Here is a 22724-nt window from a genome sequence, read left to right on the forward strand (position 1 = left end):
ACGGATCTTCCAATAAATGCCCCATCTCCTTTTTAAAATCTCTGACATCCCCCGAATTAAGGGGGACAGATATAAACCCTATTCCAGCTTGGGGGCCACCCATTGGCATCTCTCTTAATGGGAATAGGTTCTCCTGTCTCCTTCTGAATCTGTTCCTGGTAACAGGCCCCACCTCTGGCAGGTCGAAATCCTCCTCCTCGAGATTCGGAGCGGGAGGAGGAGGGGCTCGTGGTGGCGGTGGTGGTGGTGGTGGTACAAACGGAGGTGGGGGGATTATCAAAGCATCTTCTTTTCGAGATTTCTTTTTCTTTCCCTTCCCCTCCCCCAAATTCTCTGTCAACCTAAATATAAAAGCCTCGGGATTCACTACCCAGATCTCTGCATAAGCACTTTCCTCTGGGTTAAAGGGAATCTTTTTTCTTACCCATGAATTTAACTTTTGTTTAACCCAATCTTCAGTTGATCCAAATACAGGCCAAAATACATTCCTTGAAATTTCCTTTCCTCCCCATACTTCTACAAAATAATGAATCATTTTTGCCTTATCCTTATTTTCTGTTCCGGGGAAATGCTCCCAATTCTCTAATATAAAACCCGACGGACTATCTCTAGGTACCGGTGGGAGTTTAATGGATACAGGGTGCTTGCTCTTCCCCTGTCCCATTCTTCCGGAGTGCCTGCAATCACACAGCCGCTTTCGCTTCCCCTCGTTTGTGGCCCAGGCCCTCGTGGGCCAATGGGAACCGCACTACTTGAGGGTCCAAACTCACTTGGGGAATCTGGCTGCCAGTCCCCCTCTCACACACACCCCACTCGCCACACTCCGGGACCCCGACCACGACCAAACGGCTCTCGTAATACTCACGCGTCCTGCGTCTTCGTCCGGACACTGTGCACAGATTTTAAGGGGTCGACCGGTCTCCCTTTTGCTTATTGCTTGGATCTTTTAGGTTCGTCGGTACAACTGAGGCAGAAAGCGGTCCTCCGGACCGCTAAATATTAAAGCGGGGGCGCCCACCGGTGGTACCGAGAATCCGTCCTGCAGATTGTATCTGAGTCACGGGCACCAAATTTGTTATAAATACACTAGAAAAAGATATATAAGAAAAGGTTTTTATTAATTATAGCAAGCCAGCAATAAGCAAAGTCGGCGCCGGGCGGCAGGGAGGAGGAGGAGAAACCTCTTCCCCACGGAGCTGCCGCGCTTCCCGCTTCCCTGTTTGTCCTTTTATTCGTTTCGGCCTCCTGGTGATGTGGCTTTCTTCCGGCGTTTCTGAGCATGCGTCTCTGGTCATTAGATGATCCTTTTCTACCCTCTTGTGGTTGTAGAAGGGAGGCTTCAAGTCTTCCTCACTCCTGTTCCATTGACCTTTTCTCACTGTTCTCTCTCCAAGTTTATCTTGTCCTAGTGTTCCAGGAATTTCTGCTAGGCTGTTATTAATTATGCCAACTTCAGCGAGTTAGTGGCCTTCAAACCCCTTTCTCAACTTTATATCTAAAGTACAATTTCGCAAAGCATTCTATCATATCTATATATTTAGGCGAACAAAAGAGTTTCTATCTATCACAAACCCCCCTTGTGCAGAGTGAACAATCCAAGAGAGACAAAGCAGCTGGGATGCCTGTGCAGCCCTGCTCCAGAGAGGCCAATAGCCTGGAGGCTTTGACAGGGCCTGAAATTTGGGGGAATTGAGCTGAGGCATCCAGCTTCAGCTGCTTAGCACAGACACAGCACCTGAAAGGCACCAGCTGTGTATGGGATCAGCCACAGCAGAGCCAGTTGGCACCGCCAGCCACAGCATCATCCTTGAGATAAACTTTGACTGGCGCCTGGATGGATAAGTCTCGTGCTGGTTGTTTTTCCTGTCTGCCATCTCTGGGCAAAGGCCTTTACCTCTGCATGGGATCAGAGATCCCCGCTGGTGGAACAGGATGGGGCAATGGATGGGAGAGAAGTTGTACCTTGCTGAGTTTCCTCCAACAGTGTCTGCAGCTCCTGTTTGCAGGCCTTGATTTGGTTGTTGTCAGCCTGAGCCATCCTCAGCTCCATCTCCATGGCCTCACAGTGTGTGGCCATGGCCTCTGCTCTTTCCTCAGAGCTCCGGAGCCTCAGACGCAGCTCAGACACCTCAGCCTGCAGCACATGCACAGCGTCCCTCAAGCTCTGTTCTCCTGCTCGGGACTTTTCCAGCTCCTGCAGCAGCTCCTTCTCTCGAGTGTCCTGCTGAGCTGCCTTCTCTGTCACTGCATCCTGCAGGGCCTGGATCTGGAAGATGGATTCAGAGAGCCTCAGGGACTGGGCTGCTCCTGAGGCAGCAGAGCGGGTAGTAGGGAGAGCATTGAAGGAGAAAAGACTTCAGGTAGAAATACACCAGAAACAGAAGGTGCAGTACCAAGGATTCCAGTGGAGACAAAGGTAGAGAAAACAGGGGAAGGGAGGCAAGGGGCACCCTTGAGGCTGCAGCTCTGAACACGGGCTGAACTGGCTGTGGTGGAAGTGCCCTGCCCAGCCTGCCATAGCCACGTCTGTGTCCCCACATTGCTCAGTGCCTGGCACAGGCACCAATCCTGTCAGGGACAGCACTGCTAACAGAGGGACAGAGAAGATCCAGAGGAGTGTGCTGCTGCTTCTGCTCCCAGATTTCCTGCTGGGACCCAGGAGAGAATGGGGGAAAACTTTGGCAGCAGACACCAGATCCAGCCTTGGCCTGAGGGTGCAGCAGCAGCAGCAGCAGGCCTGGGAAGAACACGGCAGCAGTGGATGCTGCTGGGAGGGGAAAGAGGTTGGGACTAGCATGCCAAAGGTGGTGTTGTGTGTCCCTGGAGAAGAGGATGGAGTGCCCAGCTTACCTGGGTGTTGAGCTGCTTCAGTTGTCGTGCACAAATTGAAGAGAGTTGTTCGGCCTGCTGAAGAGCAGAATGAAACTGAGACAGCTGATTGTTCAGCGCCTGGTTCCTTTCTTCCAGCAATCTGAGGCACAGGGTCTTTTCCTCCAGAGACAGAATCAGCCTAGAAAGGAAGCATGCAACTCATTACTGTATGCGATCACATTTTATAAATTCTTAAGATTTGCTCCACCTCGGAGAAAACTGCTCTGTCCCATGAGGCTCTGCAAACTGATGCTGCCTGGAGCAGGAACTTGGAACTCATGAGCTGGGTCCCTGCCCAGCTGCCCAGCAGGGTTGTGGGGACATGGGGGAGGCAGGGCTGGTGCCTGGGCCAGAAGGGAGCAGGGATGAGGCGAGAGCCGGGAAGGGCCTCTCCAACAGTCCCTGCAATGTTGGGACTCAGACCGTGGCAACCGTCAACAGTCCATGAAATGTTGGGGATTGCACCCTGGAAACAATCAACAGCTCTTGGCTATTTGGGTTTGGACCATGGAGCTGTCAACAGCTTGTGACCATTGGGGCTTGGACCTTGCAACGGCCAACAGCACTTTGATCGTGTTTGATCGCTATTGCCCCTGCAAAGGCCAAGAACCTTTGGAGATTGGGGTTTGGACCCTGCAAAGGCCAAGGGCCTTTAGATACTGGGGTTTGGACCCTGCAAAAGCAAACTCCATTGGACACTGAGGTTTAGACTTTGCAAATGCCAAGGCCTTTTAGGCACTGAGAGTTAAACCCTGCGAAGGCCAAGGGTGTTTGAACATTAAGGGTTAAACCCTGCGAAGGCCAAGGGCCTTTGGACACTGCACTTTGGACACTGTTTGTGCCAAGGAGCGGATGGACACGCGACGGGTGAGTGAGAAAGCCACTGCTCTCCTTGTGCCAAGCCCTGCAAGGGCCTGGGTGGGCCTGGGCTGTGCCTCAGGGAAGGCTTCCCTCTGGGAATAGCAAGGGTTTAACAGTTGCTGTTCCAGAGCTCCAGCAGCTTTGGTGCTTGCTGTGGGGACAGGCCTGGGAGGGAATGGGGGGCACCTGGCCATCCCAGAGCACAGCCACATCTCCTCCTCCATCCTTGTCCAACGGGAGGGGCCATGGGCACAAACAAGGGTCATCACCTTCCCCTCAGCCTAATTTACAGTGCAGCCTCAGCGCTTCCCAGAGGCAAACCGGGGTTTCTCTCAGTCATTTCTGAGATGATCCCCAGTGGCCTAGGGGAGGCCATGGGGATAACAGGAAGATGCTCCAAGGGCTGGAGCACCTGTGCCAAGGGCAAAGGAGGCAAGAGTTGGGGTTGTCCAGGTGGGAGAAGGTTCCAGGGTGATCTTAGAGCTCCTATCAATGCATGAAGGAAGGGCCTGCAAGAGAGCTGGACAGCGACTTAGGGCAGGGGACTGCAAGGACAGGACGAGGGAAAATGGCTTCCCACTGAGACAGGGCAGGGATGGATGGGATATTTGCAGGGAATTCTGCCCTGTCAGTGTGCTGGGGACCTGGGGCCCTGGCATAGGATGCCCAGGGAAGCTGTGGCTGCCACTGGATCCCTGGGAGTGTTCAAGGCCAGGTTGGATGGGTCTCTGGGCAACTCCCATTTTGGTGTCCTTAGAAATGATGAGACACATTCCAGCATGTTTGTTTGTGCTGCTGTCAAACTAGTGGGCTGAAAATATTCCCAAGGAGGGGAGGAAGAGCTCAGCTGGAATTGCTGCGCTCTGGGACAGTCTGGGAAGCACTTAGATGCGACTGGGCAGGCATGCAGTCTGAGTGTGCTCTTCCCTGTGCTCTTCCAGGGAGCTCGAGGTCTTTCTCACCAGGGACAATCCTCCCGAGCCCCTGAGGTGAGTAAACTGTGCTGAGCTGGCTGGGATTTTGAAACTGAATGGACACTGGTTCTTGTGGGATCAGAAGAGGCATCTCAGTGGTCCTTTGGAATAGGAAGAGAATGCCTGACTAAAAGCTGGATGTGGACTTTCAGGCACTGACAGACGACAGTGACAGCATGGCCCATTCCATCGTCTGCACTGACAATCCTGGCAGCATCCTCTCAACTCTGACATCCACGGATAAACAGGATCCCTTTGCATTGCTTCGGGAAGTCTCAGGGAATTGTGGGCCCTTGCAGGAACGTATTGGTCAAATGGACGAGGAAACCCAAACGGTCACAAGCCACTATCAGCAGATGGAGGATCTGACAGAAGAAATCAGAGGGTGAGCATTTCCTCCTCCTCTTCCTCCTCCTTCTCTTGAATTCCAGATGCAATCTGCTTCCAGGTCTGGGAGTTCAGAGGTTCCTGGGTGAAGAAATCACCTGCCCTACCATGTGTGGCTCTTGAGCATCGTCCTGTCAGGGTTTTTCATGCTCTACTGTGACTCCTAAGGCTGTGTGGGAGATGCACAGCCATGTTGGAATAGAAGACTCCTTCTTCTCACCATACCGCTTCCCTGAATTCTGTTCTTTGCGTGCCTCTGCCCAGCCACTGCTTCTCACTGAAGGAAGGCAAAATCCTGCCTTCCTTTCCCTTTGCCTCTGGAGGATTTCCTTGGGAGGGAAAGAGCAAGGTCTTCCTTAGCCCACTGCCCCCTGCTCCAGCCTGGAGTGCTGGAAATGGGATTGGTGACTCTTGAGGCCTCTTTGTTCTTCTGACTGAGCCTTGTCTCTGCAGTTGCTGTGAAAACATTGAGAAGTCCAGGGAAAAGCTGCAGCAATGCATGGGAATCCCAGAGCCAGGAGCCTTGTGGCTGCGTCAAAGGAACACCGAGCAGCAGAAGGAAACGTCACCCCAGGTGGAAATGGCCCAGCAGCAGGACAGGATGGAGGTTGGTTTTGGAAATGAGACTGGTTTTTCCCTTGAAAACTTGTCTTGGCCCTTCTTGTACAGTGGAGGCTGCACTGGAGGGAGAAGACCCCTCATTGCAGAGCGAGCTGGAAGTCAAGAGGCAGACACTGGAGGAATTGCAGCTTCAGAGGGATCTGCTGGAGCAAAAGAGGGATGATGTCACCATGGCTCTGGACACCTCATTGCTAGGCAGCACCTGTGGGAGTGGGAGTTGTGCCAGCCAGATCAGCCCAGATGCTGTTTCTGGCAGAAGAAGACAGGGACACTGCTGTGGACAGCTGCCTCAAGATGGCACACGCATTTTTTAGCCAGGGATATGGGTGTTTGTCAGCAAAGTGTTGCATGCTTCTACAAAATTTGTTGCTTTGGGCAGCCACAGAGCCTCTAAAACAGGGAATGGAGCTGGGGAAGGGTCTGGAGCACAGGTTTGACAAAGAGCAGCTGAGGGAGCTGGCGGGGCTCAGCCTGGAGAAAAGGAGGCTCAGGGGGCACCTTCTTGCTCTCTACAGCTTCCTGTGACAGGAAGGTGCAGCAGCTGAGGGTTGGGCTCTGCTCCCAGGGAGCAAGGGACAGGACACGAGGAAACTGCTCCAAGCTGTGCCAGGAGAGGTTTGGATTGGGCGTTACAGGATAGCTGCAAGAGAAGGGTTTGTTTCTGATGGTCCCTCTCAGACAGTCTCCGTTCTGGGGTATGTGGTAGGTTTGGCAAATACACAGCAGAGATTTTGCTTTTGGAGAAAAGAGCTCAAAAACACGGTTTGGTCATCTGGCTTGAATAGCAGCAAGGGCCATTAGACACCTTCTTTGTGTAAGACAAGTCAGTGGTATTGTTGGTGTGAATTGCTGCACCAAGACATCTGCATTGGCCACATCAGCCAGACTTCCATCAGTCACTAAATGTCTGCTCACCACAAGAGCCATTTCCCTGCCAAGCATCCCCTCGTTGCAGAGAGCTGCTCTGAACATGTGGAGAGGTGACACTTTGATGGGGGTTTTGTTCTAGAAGAGGAAGTCCTGTGTATTTTCCCTTCCTTCAGGGAGCAAAATTGCTTTCCCCAACCTTCCTGAAAATATCCAGGGCTTCAAAAGATCCTGATAGAAATTTTGTTTGCCAAGTGTCATTTGAGGAAGATGCAGTGTTTTTGGGTGACAACATGGAGTTTGGAGTAGGGATGTTTGTTGGCAAGGAGCTGTCAAGTCCCAGGCAAGGCAGCAGGGCCTGACACAGCAGCTCCAAGGTAACAGTGGCAGAGGCTTTTGCAGCCCAGGGTATCAGAGCTGCATAGGGCAGTGCTGTGAACCTTGGAGGCCAGAGCACAGGTGCTCCTTGTCCTCTGGCTGCCTGCGAGGTGGCACTGGCTGGCTCTGCACAGGGCTCCTGAGGAAGGGCTCAAGCTGTACCTTGTCCTGTTTCCAGGTTTCCCAGGAGCAAGAGTCATCAAGCAGGGCTCTGGAGCAGCTGCGCCAGCAATCCTCTGGCCAAGGGCACGCACTGGCCCAGGTGCGCAGAGAGAAGGAGCTGCTGGGCCAGGAGAAGGCTGCCCTTAAGGGAGGAATGGATAACATGGAACGGCACCGACAAGAGCTTTGCAAGCAGCTGGCAGAGACCAGGTAAAGGCAGGGAGCAGAGCCTTTCAGATGTTTTTACATTCCATGGAAAGAAAATGGAAATGTCTCCAAAAAAAGAGAAATATGCCACAATGTGAAGGTTATTTTTCTGACATCTAAAGCCAATAAAGCTCTCATGAGCCTTGGGCTCCTGTTTGTGCTGCCAAGCACATTCCTGTGGGAAGTCAAAAGCAAGCCACCCAGCCCTGAATAGTAGTTAAAGCATGCAGAGGTTGAGTGAAACCTCAAGTTTCTCTTGCGTTTGGTTCCTTTTTGTGAGCATCCCTGGTTCACTGAACATCCCTCGTTCCTTACCAAGTAGCTTGACATGATCTTGATCTTCAGAACTGAAGCCCCATCTTGAGCATTCCAGGCTCTTACCTGGGGACATTGGGAGTGTTTTGTTCTAGAAGGGGAAGTCCTGTATGTTTTCCCTTGTTGCTTGCTGCCATTGTGGGTGAAGCCAGAGGCTCCTGCTGAAAGTCTTGAGGCTTTCTGCTTCCAAGCCCGCTCTTGAGAAGTGTGGGCCAGGTGCTAGAGGTGGTTAGAGAGCAGCAGGGAAAGCCCTTTGGAATCCTCAACGACCTCTGGGGATTCTTGCTAATTGTTGATGGGCATCCACCTGCCAAGCCAATCAAAGTCCCTTTGCATGGTCCCTCTCACTCTGTAAAGAAGGACAAGCCAATTGGGCTACTGCCTGTTTAGCCAACAATACTAAAATAATGGTGGCAAGCCTACTCCTTGACCTTGCAAGAGTTTAAACAGCAGTCTCTGCATTCAGGTAGTTTTTGTTCAGACAAAAGGGTGTTGGTATTTTTTACAAGTGCTGCCATGACCATGAGATTTTACTGCATCATGCCAAGTAGTTCTGAAGTCTCTTAAATACATGGTGTCTGGAAGATGATGTAACTTTATGTCCATTTTCAAGAGCATTAAAAAGTCAGGAGTCAGCCAGAGCAAGAGTCTGTTCTGTCCCCCTGCAGAGCAGCTTGCAAGTGCTGATGACAGAAGGGATGTGAGCAGAGGCTGAGACTTTGCTCGTCAGCCCATCCTGTCCGGGCACAGCTCCCCAGTGTCATAGGTCAGGAACAGCAAGTGAAGCTTTGGCTGTTGAGGTCAAGTTGGGCTGGGCTGTGTGTGCTGTGCCAGGCCATAAGGAAGGCCAGGGCACTCCCTCAGAGGGCCCTGCTTTGCTATGGAAATGGCACAAAAGTGCCTTCTCTGGACGAGTTTCCATGTGACCCATTTTCCATAGTGATGTGTGGGGATCTTGAGCCTCGTTGTCCTGGAATAACCAGCTGTGAGTGTCAGGAGCAAGCAGCTCATGTCTCTCTGTATTTGCAATTTGTAGGTCAGCAAAAGGAGAGCCTGGAATCCAGCCTGTCTGCAGCTCAGCAGCAGATATCTCAGCTGGAGATGAGCAGGAACCATCTGGAGGCTCAAGTGCTCAGAGTCACGCAGGCCAAGGCAGTGGTAGAAGGTGAGGACCTCGTGTGCTTTGTTCGTGGTGCCGCCCCTGCCGAGAAAAGCTAAGCACCCTGTAAAGCCACCTCTGTCCACAGGGCTTCTGAGGAGTGGTGGGGCTGGAGGCATTGAAAGGGCCTGAGGTCAGTAAAGTCAGTAAAGACTCTGACTCCTGCTGTTGGTGATGTTTGCAGGACAAGTGAAATTCCTGCAACGAGAGCTGGAAGCAGAGAGAGCTGTCAGGACATTGTTTCTGGAATGCAGAAACCTCCCCTCCTCAGGCAAGTGAACGTGAAAGGCACCGTGCTGAGGTGCTGGAACAATTGCAAGAAGAGAAGGCAAAGAGAGACCGGGAACACGAGAAGGTGCTGCTTGAGCTGAGGCAGAAAGTTGCCACCCTGCAGGCCCAACAAGATGAACAAATTAGATTTGAAAAAGCCAAGCGACAGGTAATGGTTCTGAAGGGAGAACTGGTGTGATTTTTTGCAAGGCTGGAGCTGTGGAGATAGCAGGCTATGGGGGCTGTGTGGAGCATGTCCTCCATGTCCTCTCCATTGAATTTGGGCAGGTGAAAGGTGATCGGGTCTGTCTTTGGGACCAGGAATGAGCCCTCTCACAGGAAGCCAGGCAGAAACATCAGCTTTAAGTTGAGATTTTTGTGCTGCTCTTGTGTTCTGTTTTTCTAAGACATACCTCAGAGTTTCTTCACTGTTCTCTTACCACTCCCCTTCTGGTGTGTGCTGGTAGGTGTTCAGTGCCAAAGTGAGATTGTAGGACTTTTGTGGGCACAGGGAGTGTGAAGCAGAAATGCTGACAAGGATGAGAAAAATCTATTTAACGACTCATCTGGAGTATTTCTGAAGAGGAACCCAGAGATGTCTTCTGGGCTGTGTTTTAAGTCACTTCCTGGGCAGCTGTGGTTCCCCGGGGCAGACAGTGGCCCAGGGGAGCAGCAGCCAAGTGCTCTGAGGGCGCGTGAGCCCATCCGTCTTTGCCTCTTGCCACACAGATGTTGCAGGCAAGTGTGAAACCCTCTGCTCTTTGCTTCTGTGCAGGTGCTGCAGGAAGAGAAGAATGAGAAGAGGGCTTTAACAGAGACACTGCTCCAAACTCGGGGACAGCTCAGCCAAGCGTGCCAGCAGGTCCAGCAGCTCAGGCAGGCGGTGAAAGAGCAGCAAGAGAAGGGACAGGTAAGTCTGAGTAGGCAGGGAATGGAGTGCAGGGCAGGGACAAGGGCACAAAAGGCAGCTCCTGGGAGTGAGGAGGCAAGGGCTGCCTCAGGCTGTGGGAGCACAGAGCCTGGTAAGCTCCAGAGCTCAGCCACAGGAAGGAGGGCTTGCAGTGCAAGCAGAGCTGGGTTGAGAAGCCACAAGAAGTGGCTGAAGGAATGGGATTTGGAGACAGCAAGTGCAAAAATCTGAGCCTGAGGGCAGGTCCCAGGAAGTCACTGCATTTTGTAGCCAGACCATCAAGGCAAAGCTGCAAGCTGAGCTGCAGGAAGCTCACAATGAAATGCTGGCAGTGAAGAGGAGGCACAAGGAAGAACTTCAGGGCATCAGAGAGAGGAGATGAATGTCCTCCTTGAGCAGAGGGATGCTCTACAAAAGCAGGTGAGTGAAACAGCAGTGGCACTGCAGTCAGCCAGGGAGGACTCTGTGGCCTTCCTGCTTTTCCATGGCAGAGCAGCAGCTGATGGAGTGATCCCTGGGGCTGCCTCATGCTGTGGGGGCTCCATGGCAGCTGCTCTGAAGGACACTCAGTGCTCTGCTGAATCTCAGCTGCTGCCCCCTGGACAGCTGGGCCAGTCCTCTGGGCTATTGGCCAGCAACCATCAGCATGGACTCCTGCTGGCCTCTTCTTGCTAGCCTTGGTTTGGGAGGTGCTTTTTCAGGTGGGCCACTTAGAGATTTAACCTTAAGTTGTCCATCTCTATTGGGAATCTGCCGGTCCCAGGACAGGGAGAAAGGGAAAGTTTTCCTTTCTCATTCCTAAGTGCCTCTGCTGTGGCTGACAGTGGCAGGCTGTGGCTGTCGCCTCTGACTGCTTTGTTCTGTTTGACTGGAGGTGGAAGAGTTGACATCTCAGCTGGCAGCCTCCCGAGAGTTCCTGGAAAGCAGAGTCCAGAGAGCCCAGCAAGATGTGAGCGAGGCCCAGGCACAGTCAAGGCAGAAGCAATTGGAGGCTGAACACATCCAGAAGAGGCTGGAGGAGGCAGAACATCAGAAGAAGGAGCTCCAAGTGAAGCTGCAGAAACTGGAGAGGGAATGGAGTGAATGCAAAGAAGTGGCACTGGAAAATTTTGAATTGCAGGCTTCCGTGAATGTCCTAGAGAGGGAAAGAGACAGGTAAATGAAAGCCTGTGGGACTCTGCAATGTGGTGAATGCATTCCCTCTTTGCCATCTTTGCACCTACCTGGGGCTCTGGCAGCATTTCCTAAGTGGCAGATTCTGAACTCTCCATGAAGACACATCTCATTATCTGTATGTTGTGTTCATTCTCTAATATTTTAAGCCTTCACTTGGAGTTTTTCTGAAGACAAAGGCTTTTGGGGTAGCTCTTTCCCTCTAGGGAGTGTTGTGCTGTTAGGTTAGGTTAGGTTAGGTTAGGTTAGGTTAGGTTAGGTTAGGTTAGGTGGGTGTGTTAACAGTGCTGGAGCTGCAGTGTAAGGAGCTGGATACATCCATCAGCTCCACCTTGGCTGCTGTAACTTGAAGCCTTTGGGATCTGATCAGCCTGGCATCTGATGCCTTTGCTGGGCAGAACCTTCTTAAGGCCCTGAGTGCTGATCAAGCCCAGATTGCCCTGGGAGGCACCCAAGAAACAAGAATGTTTCTTGAAAGAAATTGGCCAGGAGACAAGACTCCTGTTTGATGCCTTTAATTAGGATTCAGCTCTTGGGGTGGGGGGCCCGAGGGCTTGTTTGCACCATGGCCGTTCCCACACTGGCAGCTCCAAGGAGGAGGCACAATTCAGCTTTGCAGCACACACTGCAGAGCTGGGGCTTCTGTCCTCATGAGAGTAGCCAGAAGGCCTGTTGTTCTGGCTCGTTGTCTAGGGGTGTCAGTCCTTTCCAGTCCTCTTAGGTCATGGTGATGCAGGAAGATGGTTTCTAAGCAGGCTTAGGTGATGCAGGGAGATGATCTTAGCTTGCTAGAATATGTTTCCTTGTCCTTTTATTCCTCTGTTAGCTCATTGTTTTGGTGTCTTGCATGCCTTAGTTTGCGTATTACTTGGTTGCACAGCTTCCTGGGAGTTTCTTTGTTCTAGTGTGGCACAGCAACCATGGGAGTTGTCTCCTTCTGTGGCATACCTTTCTAATGGGTTGCTTTTGTTAGTTTAATTTAGCCCCCATGGGAGCAGCTCTGTTACAGCAGTAGCAGGGAAGGAAGGGAAAGGTACAGGAATATCTCATAAGAACCTTTCAAACACTTCAGAACCTGGTACGTAATTAACATTACTAATAACCATCGGAGTAAACAAGGGGTACAAGGTTTACAAATGGGATAAGAACATTAACTGTATGTAACTAAACACAGTATTTTAACTGGGGTGGATTTCTTGAGAGATTTTATTCATGATATCTCTGGTGCATTGCTCCTGATAAAATGCCCCCCCCCCCCGCCCCGGTGCCTGGAGGGGCTCAAGCAGGGTCCCTGCCACCCTCCACACTCACAGGTGTTACTGACTGTGCAAAGAATGCAAGAAACCAGAGCAGGGTTAGGGGGGCTCCTCCAGCTGATCAAGTCAAGCCAGTCTTGAGTGCCACAGGATTCTTCTTCCAAGAAGAAGACAAAGGAAAGGCAGAGCACTCTTGCTTGCCTGGAGGTTTCTGCATCTTCCATCAGCTTGAGCTCCAAGCCTCTGTTGCCACTTCTGCCTTGGGCCTTTGTTCCTCCAGCTGAAAGTAGGATGTGTGCTGGTAAATCTCAGGGAACTTCCCAGACGTCCCCTGGCTGTAGGGTGCTGCTCCTCCTACCTGGACATACAAGATGGGGGAAGGAAACGTCTCTTCCATGTTGACCAAACCTCTTCCCCTTGGAGCCTGGTTAGTCAGAAGAAAATTCTTCCTCTTCCCTAATGTCTTCATTGCAGGACTTTGTTAGATTTGTATTCACTTTCCCAGCTCAAATAGAAGGTAGGCCATGAAGGCAGGAGCTCCCTGTTCTTTCAGGAACAAAAGCAGAGTGGACACATGCTGGGCTGTGACTGCAGGGGGAACAAACAGCCAAGTTGTTTAGACAAACCTCATTGGATAGAGCAGTTTTCTCTGAGGTGGTGCAAGTCCTAGGAGTTTATAAAATGTGATACCATTAGTAATGAGTTGCATGCTTCCCTTCTAGGCTGATTCTGTCTCTGGAGGAAAAGAGCATGGATCTCAGAATGCTGGAACAAAGGAACCTGGTGCTGAACAATCAGCTGTCTCAGTTTCATTCTGCTCTTCAGCAGGCCGAACTGGTCCCTTCGAGCCGTGCAGGACAACTGAAGCAGCTCAACACCCAGGTAAGCTGTGCACTCCATCCTCTTCTCCAGGGACACATAACACCACCTTTGGCATGCTAGTCCCAACCTCTTTCCCCTCCCAGCAGCATCCACATGTTCTTCCCAGGGCTGCTGCTGCTGCTGCACCCTCAGGCCAAGGCTGGATCTGGTGTCTGCTGCCAAAGTTTTCCCCCATTCTTTCCTGGGTCCCAGCAGGAAATCTGGGAGCAGAAGCAGCAGCACACTCCTCTGGAGCTTCTCTGTCCCTCTGTTAGCAGTGCTGTCCCTGACAGGATTGGTGCCTGTGCCAGGCACTGAGCAATGTGGGGACACAGACGTGGCTATGGCAGGCTGGGCAGGGCACTTCCACCACAGCCAGTTCAGCCCGTGTTCAGAGCTGCAGCCTCAAGGGTGCCCCTTGCCTCCCTTCCCCTGTTTTCTCTACCTTTGTCTCTACTGGATTCCTGGTTCTGCACCTTCTGTTTCTGGTGTATTTCTACCTGAAGTCATTTCTCCTTCAATGCTCTCCCTACTGCCCGCTCTGCTGCCTCAGGAGCAGCCCAGTCCCTGAGGCTCTCTGCATCCATCTTCCAGATCCAGGCCCTGCAGGATGCAGTGACAGAGAAGGCAGCTCAGCATGACACTCAAGAGAAAGAGCTGCTGCAGGAGCTGGAAAAGTCCCAAGCAGGAGAACAGAGCTTGAGGGACGCTGTGCATGTGCTGCAGGCTGAGGTGTCTGAGCTGCGTCTGAGGCTCCAAAGCTCTGAGGAAAGAGCAGAGGCCATGGCCACACACTGTGAGGCCATGGAGATGGAGCTGAGGATGGCTCAGGCTGACAACAACCAAATCAAGGCCTGCAATCAGGAGCTGCAGACACTGTTGGAGGAAACTCAGCAAGGTACAACTTCTCTCCCATCCATTGCCCCATCCTGTTCCACCAGCGGGGATCTCTGATCCCATGCAGAGGTAAAGGCCTTTGCCCAGAGATGGCAGACAGGAAAAACAACCAGCACGAGACTTCTCCATCTAGGCGCCAGTCAAAGTTTATCTCAAGGATGATGCTGTGGCTGGCGGTGCCAACTGGCTCTGCTGTGGCTGATCCCATACACAGCTGGTGCCTTTCAGGTGCTGTGTCTGTGCTAAGCAGCTGAAGCTGGATGCCTCAGCTCAATTCCCCCAAATTTCAGGCCCTGTCAAAGCCTCCAGGCTATTGGCCTCTCTGGAGCAGGGCTGCACAGGCATCCCAGCTGCTTTGTCTCTCTTGGATTGTTCACTCTGCACAAGGCCAAGAGCAAACACACTTTGCTATTCCTCTGAACCTTGCCCCTGCCATTCCTGCTTTTTTCTCTGCCTGGAAATTTCCTTCATTTCTCTCACTTTTGGAAGCTCTTGTGGGCTTAAGGCCTGGCAAACCACAGCAGGCAGAGAAGACAGTGCTGTTGTCTCTGCAGGGTGCCCATCAGATTACTTTGCTTTGCTTTCTCCCTTCCCTTTCCCCTTCCCTCCTGCAGCAATATGGAGGGCAGAAGAGCAGAAGACCTCTCTAGAAACTGCCTTGAAGGAAGAGGCTGTGACTGTTCGTCAGGAGGTGGCATCACTGCAGAGGAAACTGGAGAGTCAGGAGAAGGAAAGGAAGGATGTGCTGGTGAGAATGGCAGATGCCACAAAGGGCCATTTCCTAGCTATGTTTGCACCTTGTGTTACCAGTTCTAAGGTGTAATAAAGAATTAGGTAAATAAAAATTCGGAATAAGAAGTTTAAATAAAGTATGTATAATTATAACTAAATGTAAGTATGGAATAAGGAATTCTCCTCCCGGTCGAGATAGAATTCCTTTTCCAAAAACCACGAATTGCAAAAGAACCCCCCCCAGATAACAGGTTTCAACAGACTCATCAACTCAGAGGAAAAGACAGGACACAGGCCATCACAAGAACAAAAGAACCAGCCTAAAAGTCTACCTCCAGAGAAAGGCAACGCCCGGCCGATTTCGGCCGGAGACCATCAAGCAAGACAAAAGAGACGAGCCCCAGGAAGATGGTCGTTGCCAGAATCGAACACCACACCTGCCAAACCCATACTACAGAAACTCAATCAAGAAAGACAAAGAAGAGACTACTCCTCTGAGATATCCATCGGCACCAGCCCGGATCTCTCAATCCCGCTGTGATGAAATATGTTAAAATACATACAGACTCACTTTACATTTGAGGAGACTCTGCCCGGATACTTACTGACTCAATGTTCTAGGCCAGGAAATCCATTCACCCGACAATCAGGGACATTTGGTGAATGGAAACTGGTTGGAATTCTAGCCTGGGGACATAAAATCCCTATAAAAACCCAGGCCAGAGGACCCTCAGACGTGGATTTGGGAACACCTATACCTTGCGTATAGACCCTGTCCACCCAGCGCTGCGCTGTCCATTTATTGTGGTTTTTTTCCTCACTGTTTGTTGCTTTATTAATTTATAATAAATTAATTTTTGTTAATCTTTAATTTGCCGTTGCATTTATAACAGATTGGTGCCGTGACTCGGATCGGAAGAAACTGTGGGAGAATCTCGCTGTCCAGGGGGGTACCCCCGCTGATTTCAGCGGCCTGGGGAGCAGAGACCCTCCGCAGTTCGCTCCGATTGCCGAACCAAATTTAGGCTGAGGAAAAACCATAATAAAGAGGAACGGATCCAGAGAGCTCGGGAAGGCAGGAGCCTTCGGGAAAGCCGCGGCTTGGTAGCTCATAAAAAGTCATACGTGCACGAAGACGCCCTCGCAGGAAAATTGCTGTAAGTACTGTGAGGTTGAGCGGGTGATCGGGCGAGTTTGTGAGAGACGTGACCTGGTCACGAAGCGAGTGTGGACTTCAAGGCCGCGTTTCCATCCTCCCGCGAGGGAATTGGCCGGCCGCGAAGGAAGCGATTCTGTGTGAAAGTGTCTCTCTTTCCTTACTCGTAAAGCCTGAGGCTAAAGGGAGTCTCAGGGGACCGATCAAAGGGGGCTGAGAGAGGAAGGGACGTCCAGTCGAGCTCTGGAACTGGTAAACTCTCTCAGCCAAAAGATTTAGAAAGTCGGAACATCGAGAAAACCCCGGTACAGCTAACCGAGAGGTAAGTATTGGTGCGATCTAGGACTTTCAGACGAAGAAAAAGACGAACACAACGCAGAGCAGGTAAGAATCGTAAGAAAATGGGACAGAGAAAAAGTAAAACGCAGAAACTAGATAACGAGAAAAGTCCATCAGAAGAATCAAAGCAAATGCTAGACATCCCACCAGAGAGTCCTTTAGGGTGGATGTTGAGAAATTGGGAAATTTGTCCCGAGAGACGAGAAAAATCAAAGGCAAAAATGATTTACTACTGTGCCGAGATCTGGGGAGGACAAAAATTAAAAAAATGTCTCACTTGGCCAGTATTGAGAACATTTGATAAATGGACGTGCAGGGAATTACTCGCACACGTAAAGAAAAAAGTCTCGCCAGACGGCGAGGAGAAAGAGTATGCCAAACTCTAGTTAAATACCAGAGTGCGGCTGTTTCCAGTGAAACAGAAAAACGAACATAAGACAGAGACCTGGGAACCCCTGGATCACTTACCCCCTCCGTACCGCGGGCCAGTAGAGCCTCCGGTGATGGACCAAGTAGTACCATCAGCACCCGAGGGTTCCATGGGGCAACTAGCAGAGGCACGCTCCCCTCAACCACCGGGAGTAGTGCCAGAAACCCTCACTACCCCCCCACCTGCAGAAAACCCAGCCACCGCACCCTCTTTGGAGTCGGTGTTGACGCAAGGATGGGGCTTACCCCCTCCACAAATCCCGGTCCGGCCACCACAGCTGGGACCACCGAAAGTATCCGAAGGGAACCCTCTGAGTCACTTAGCTGCGGCAGACATCCCGCCAGCAATGAGAGGAAACCCTCCCGCAAACTCCAGTTCCCCTCCTGCAAGCAGGACTCGGTGGAAATCAAAAATAAGGAATGGAGAATGGGGAGAGACAGAAAGTGGGCACCGAATGTTCCCTCTCAGGGAAGTGCCAACCGCCCCCGGAGTAATTGGATTTGTAAACGTGCCCCTTAACTCAGGGGATGTACGAGCATTCAAAAAAGAAATGGGGCGACTGCTAGATGACCCATTTGGAGTGGCCGAAAGATTAGACGATTTTCTAGGGAGTAGTATTTACACCTACGAAGATCTCATGGCCATCCTGAGATCCCTGTTTAGCCAGGAAGAGAGAGAGATGATTAAACAGGCGGGCATCAGGGATTGGGAAAGGCGGCACCCGCAGGGAACACCCAGTGACCAAAAGTGGCCGAGCGTAAGCCCGAGTTGGAGCGCCCAGACCGAAGAAGGGAGAAGAAGCATGATGGATTTGAGGAATATCATCGTGCAAGGAATAAGAGAGGCGGTCCCCAGAAGACAGAACATTAGCAAAGTATTTGAGGAATGTCAGGGAAAAGAGGAATCCCCTACCGAATGGGTAGAAAGGCTGCGGAGAAGTCTGCAAATTTATTCCGGAACTGATCCCAGTTCTCCGGTGGGGGAGGTCCTGCTGAAAACGCAGTTTGTGGCTAAATCATGGGAGGACATTAGGAAGAAACTGGAGAAAATTGATAGATGGCAGGAGAAGAGTCTCCAAGAGCTTCTAAGGGAAGCTCAGAAGGTTTATATGAGGAGAGAAGACGAAAAACAGAAACTTCAAGCCAAAATATTAGTGGCTGCAGTAAAAGAAGTTCAAAAACACGAACAGAAACAGGGAAAGCCGATACCTAAAAAACAAAAAGGATCCCAAAAAGAGGAAACTCCTCCTCGAAAGGATCTTCCTGAGTGCTTCTACTGTAAGAAAGTAGGACACATAAAAAAGGATTGCAGGAAACGAATAAAAGATGAACAAATATTTAAAGAAGATTAGGGGGGTCTTGGGCTCTTCCAAATGGGGACAGTAACAGCAAAAGAGCCCTTGATAAAATTGAAGGTAGGTCCCCACCGCCAGGAAATGAGTTTCCTGGTTGATACCGGGGCTGAGAGAAGCACCCTGCAGAAATTGCCTATAGGGTGTGAAACGAGTAAAGAAAAAGTAATTGTAATTAGCGCAAAAGGAGATCCATTCAAAGTCTCGGTAATCAAGGAGGTGGAAATCGAGTCAGAAAATAAGATATGTTTAGGAAATTTGTTGCTTGTAGAAGAAGCCGACTACAACCTATTGGGAAGAGATATGATTATAGCTTTAGGAATAAATATCATTGTGAAAAATTCAGAATTAGTAGTGAAGGTGTTGCATTTAACTTCAAAAGATGAAAAGGAAATTGACCCCCGAGTATGGCACTCAAAGGGGGAAGTGGGAAAATTAGATATTGCTCCCATCAAAATTGAAATTGAGAATCCAGAGAATCCGATAAGGATCCGACAATACCCCATCCCCGCCGAAGAGAGGAAGAGTTTGAAATTAATAATTGACGAGCTGCTTAAAGGAAGCACGCTCGAGCCCTGCATGTCCCCACATAACACCCCCATCCTGGCAGTAAAGAAAGCCGATGGGAACTTCCGATTGGTTCAGGACTTGAGAGCTGTAAATGCTAGAACCCGAACCAGGTTTCCGGTAGTAGCAAATCCTTACACTTTACTAAACAGACTCTCACCAGAGGATGTATGGTATAGTGTAATTGATTTAAAAGATGCTTTCTGGACATGTCCTCTAGATGAAGGGAGTAGGGATTTTTTCGCTTTCCAGTGGGAGGACCCAGATACCAATCGAAATCAGCAATTGCGGTGGACGGTCCTTCCACAAGGATTCGTTGAATCTCCGAACTTGTTCAGACAAGCCTTAGAGCAGCTACTCACCCAATTCACTCCAGAGGAAGGGACAAAACTGTTACAATATGTAGACGATTTGCTAATCGCCGGGATCACGGAAGAGCAGGTGAAGAAATGTACCATTTCCCTGCTGAATTTTCTGGGACAAAAGGAGTTGAAAGTGTCTAAATCCAAGCTGCAATTCACTGAGCCCGAAGTAAAATATCTTGGACATTAGATATCACAAGGGAAAAAGAAATTAGATCCCGAGAGGGTGATGGGAATCCTTGAACTTCCTGCCCCACAAACCAAGAGACAAATTAGGCAAGTTTTAAAGCTCATGGGATATTGCAGACAGTGGATTGAGGGATACAGTGAAAAGGTGAAATTTCTGTATGAAAGGCTAAATACAGATCGATTAAAATGGACAGGGCAAGACGAAATTAAATTTCAAGAACTAAAGAATGCCCTTGTCACTGCTCCAGTTTTAACATTACCAGACATCAGAAAAGAGTTTCAACTGTTTGTCGACATAAGTGGACAAACAGCACAAGGAGTTTTAACCCAGGAATGGGCAGAAAAGAAGAAACCTATAGGGTTTTTGTCCAAAATCCTAGATCCAGTCAGTCGGGGCTGGCCCACGTGTCTGCAAGCAATTGTGGCAGTAGCACCGTTGGTTGGGGAAGCCAAAAAGGTAACGTTTGGAGCTCCCCTGATAGTTTATACTCCACATGATGTAAGAAATATCTTACAACAAAAAGCGGAGAAATGGTTGACCGATTCAAGGCTTCTGAAATATGAAGCCATGTTAATCAGTTCGCCAGGATTGGAATTAAGGACAACCTCTGCACAAAACCCTGCGCAATTTTTGTACGGGGAACCAACGGGAAAGCTACTACATAATTGTATTGAAACAGTAGAATTACAAACTAAAGTAAGACCCGATCTAGAGGATCAAGAATTAGAAGGAAGAGAAAAATGGTTTATCGATGGTTCCTCGAGAATGATGGAGGGAAAACGTAAATCGGGTTATGCCATCATAAATGGTATAACAGGACAGACTGTAGAATCGGGTCCCCTAAAAGCAAATTGGTCAGCACAGGCTTGTGAACTTTTTGCTCTCCTAAAAGCCCTCAAAGGCTTGAAGGGAAAAAGGGGAACCATCTATACCGATTCAAGATATGCATTTGGGATAATACATACCTTCGGGAAAATTTAGGAAGAAAGAGGTCTGATCAACACTAAAGGAAAAGGATTGGTACATGAGGAAATAATTAGACAAATTTTAGAAGCGGTCAGGGAGCCACTGGAGATATCTGTGGTTCATGTAAAAGGACACCAGACCGGACGACAATTCCATACAAGGGGAAACAATTTAGCGGATAAAGAGGCGAAAAGAGCGGCATTGTTAACCGTAAGTATTTCTGAGCTAGTCCCAAGGGAACCCCCAGAGGTTTCAGTGCTTCCTTCAGAAAAGGAGCAGGAAGACTTCAAAAAGGTAGGGGGACATTTCAAAGAAGGTAAATGGTGGTTACCTGACGGGAGGGAGTTGGTCCCGAAGGGAATAGCAAAAGGGATACTCAAAAGACTACATGCACAAACCCATTGGGGAACCAGGGCATTGGCTGAACAATTTTTAAAATTCTTCGGGTGTAAAAGAATCTTCGAGCTTGCAAAACAAGAGGTACAGAGATGTGTGATATGCCAAAAGGTAAACAGAGCGAATTTTCGGCAAACCAATTGGGGAGGTCGGCCAATCTCATATCGACCATTCGAAAGAATCCAAGTGGATTTCACGGAATTACCGAAAATTGGCAGAAATAAATATTTATTGGTTATAGTAAATAAATTGACACATTGGGTAGAGGCCTTTCCCAGAGCTAAGGCCACGGCTCAAACAGTGTCTAAAATTCTACTGGAGGAAATAATTCCTAAGTATGGTATTGTAAACCATATTGATTCGGATCAGGGTACACATTTCACCTCGAAAATTATCAAACAGTTGTCCGATGCGTTAGGGATCAGATGGCAATATCATACTCCTTGGCACCCTCAGAGCTCGGGGCAAGTGGAAAGAATGAATCAGACACTGAAGTCACAAATATCCAAATTGACAATTGAAACAAGAATGTCCTGGGTCAAATGTCTCCCCTTGGCATTGTTGAATATAAGAACCATGCCGAACTCAGAAACAGGACTATCCCCCTTTGAAATGTTGTATGGAATGCCGTACAAGCATGGTATGCCGGTTGAACATCCTCAAACAGAGGATGTTCAACTCCAACCTTATCTCATTTCTATAAATAAAAACTTACAGGAGTTAAGGAGAAGAGGATTGATTCCTCAAAGCAGCACGTTGGGATTTCCGATCCACCAAATTCAACCAGGGGACAAGGTATTGATCAAAGTGTAGAAAGAGCAACCCCTCAGTCCCCACTGGGAAGGACCATTCCTCGTCCTCCTGACTACAGACACCGCGGTTCGTACAGCTGAAAAGGGCTGGACACACTCTTCCCGAGTGAAGAAAGTTTCGGTTCGCGACTCCCCCGAGTGGAAAATTGTAACCCCTCCGGGAGATTTGAAAATCAAGCTTCAGTGGAACAACAAATGAGCAACGAAGACAGGATAAGTTGCACCAATTTTGAATGTTATTGCTTTCCTTTTGTACATTTTAAGTGTGCATATTGTAAACAAACGTGGGTGACTCATTGTTTAGGAGGGCAAAAACCGAGAGGGTTGTGTGCCGCGTGTTACAAAGAAGAATTAGAACAGACCAACCTTTTTCTAGCACTTGCTACCCGGGTGGGTATCTTGGAACTCGACTCTCCTGAGTGGTTCCGATTTTTTCAAAAAGGATTACGAGGCCATTTGGACTGTAAGGCGGAACCTCTAATAATAGAGTGCCGCCGGAACGTAAAGGTACCGTGCAGGAGCGGCACGATCAAGGCATCTCGGTGGGCAACCTTTAAAAGGAGGTTTGCCATCAGAACGTCAAGGGCCCCTGAAGACAGTCCTTGCTGCCGAGAAGATGGTTATCCCCGCCGTATGTTCCTATACGGGCGGAGGGAATGGCAGAGGGATGCGATTGTGGGGAATCCTGAACCTAGCCATGTGCTGGACCGAGAGAACGGGCCCCGAGGCGTCTCCGGGGACGACCTCCCTGGGGAAGTGTGAGCAGTGCCCAACTGTCTCGCGAACCGAGCCATGGATTGCCTGCCCTCCAGAGTTGCACGCAGGAGAATGTTGGGCAAACGGTACCCAAATAGACCTGTGTAAGCTGGAAAGAAAAATTTGGTGCTCCACCCCAGGGATAGGTACTGGAAAAAGGCAACCCCATAACACAGGAGAAAAAGAGGTCCAAGCGACCCACCTACGAAATAAGAGAGATATAGGAGGGGTTTCCCCAATCTCGGTCTGCGGGCAGTGTAATAAAACTGTCTGGATTGGAGGAAAGAAACAGTCAACGTTCATTGCGTACCACAGAGTCAACCCCTTGTGTTACAATAAAGCAAACTTAAAATATTGTGCCATGGGGGGGAAATTGTACTGGGAAGGGAAGAACCTGAAACATGAAACAAAAGTGTCATTCAGTAATGAACCGATAGTTTTAGATTTACTGAAAAATGACGATGATAGAGTGTGTCTGCAGTTTGATCAGGTGATCTG

At 49.9% G+C, this 22724-nt stretch overlaps 4 protein-coding genes across 4 annotated transcripts in view; 2 read left to right on the top strand and 2 right to left on the bottom strand.

Moving 5' to 3' along the window:
* The window catches only part of LOC147650263 (uncharacterized), a 241358-nt gene that overhangs the window by 212478 nt on the left and 6156 nt on the right, over positions 1 to 22724 (top strand). The window contains exons 9-14 of the mRNA XM_086853494.1: positions 9848 to 9982; positions 10257 to 10402; positions 10857 to 11137; positions 13134 to 13280; positions 13867 to 14170; positions 14784 to 14917. Coding sequence (XP_086709620.1) covers positions 9848 to 9982; positions 10257 to 10364 — 243 coding nt within the window. The 3' untranslated portion in view covers positions 10365 to 10402; positions 10857 to 11137; positions 13134 to 13280; positions 13867 to 14170; positions 14784 to 14917. The remainder of the gene's footprint in view (positions 1 to 9847; positions 9983 to 10256; positions 10403 to 10856; positions 11138 to 13133; positions 13281 to 13866; positions 14171 to 14783; positions 14918 to 22724) is intronic.
* The window catches only part of LOC147650267 (maestro heat-like repeat-containing protein family member 7), a 285583-nt gene that overhangs the window by 180564 nt on the left and 82295 nt on the right, over positions 1 to 22724 (top strand). The window lies entirely within an intron of this gene.
* The window catches only part of LOC147650270 (maestro heat-like repeat-containing protein family member 7), a 226296-nt gene that overhangs the window by 137304 nt on the left and 66268 nt on the right, over positions 1 to 22724 (bottom strand). The window lies entirely within an intron of this gene.
* Positions 1 to 22724, bottom strand: part of LOC111942142 (uncharacterized) — an 85639-nt gene that overhangs the window by 46378 nt on the left and 16537 nt on the right. The window contains exons 4-5 of the mRNA XM_086853495.1: positions 2851 to 3010; positions 1963 to 2266 (exon numbers count right to left, since the gene is read on the bottom strand). Of these exons, the coding sequence (XP_086709621.1) occupies positions 1963 to 2266; positions 2851 to 3010 (464 nt within the window). The remainder of the gene's footprint in view (positions 1 to 1962; positions 2267 to 2850; positions 3011 to 22724) is intronic.

The sequence above is a fragment of the Cyanistes caeruleus genome, chromosome 16 (assembly GCF_971803275.1).
Source record: "Cyanistes caeruleus chromosome 16, bCyaCae1.hap1.1, whole genome shotgun sequence".
NCBI classification, from domain to species: Eukaryota; Metazoa; Chordata; class Aves; order Passeriformes; family Paridae; genus Cyanistes; species Cyanistes caeruleus.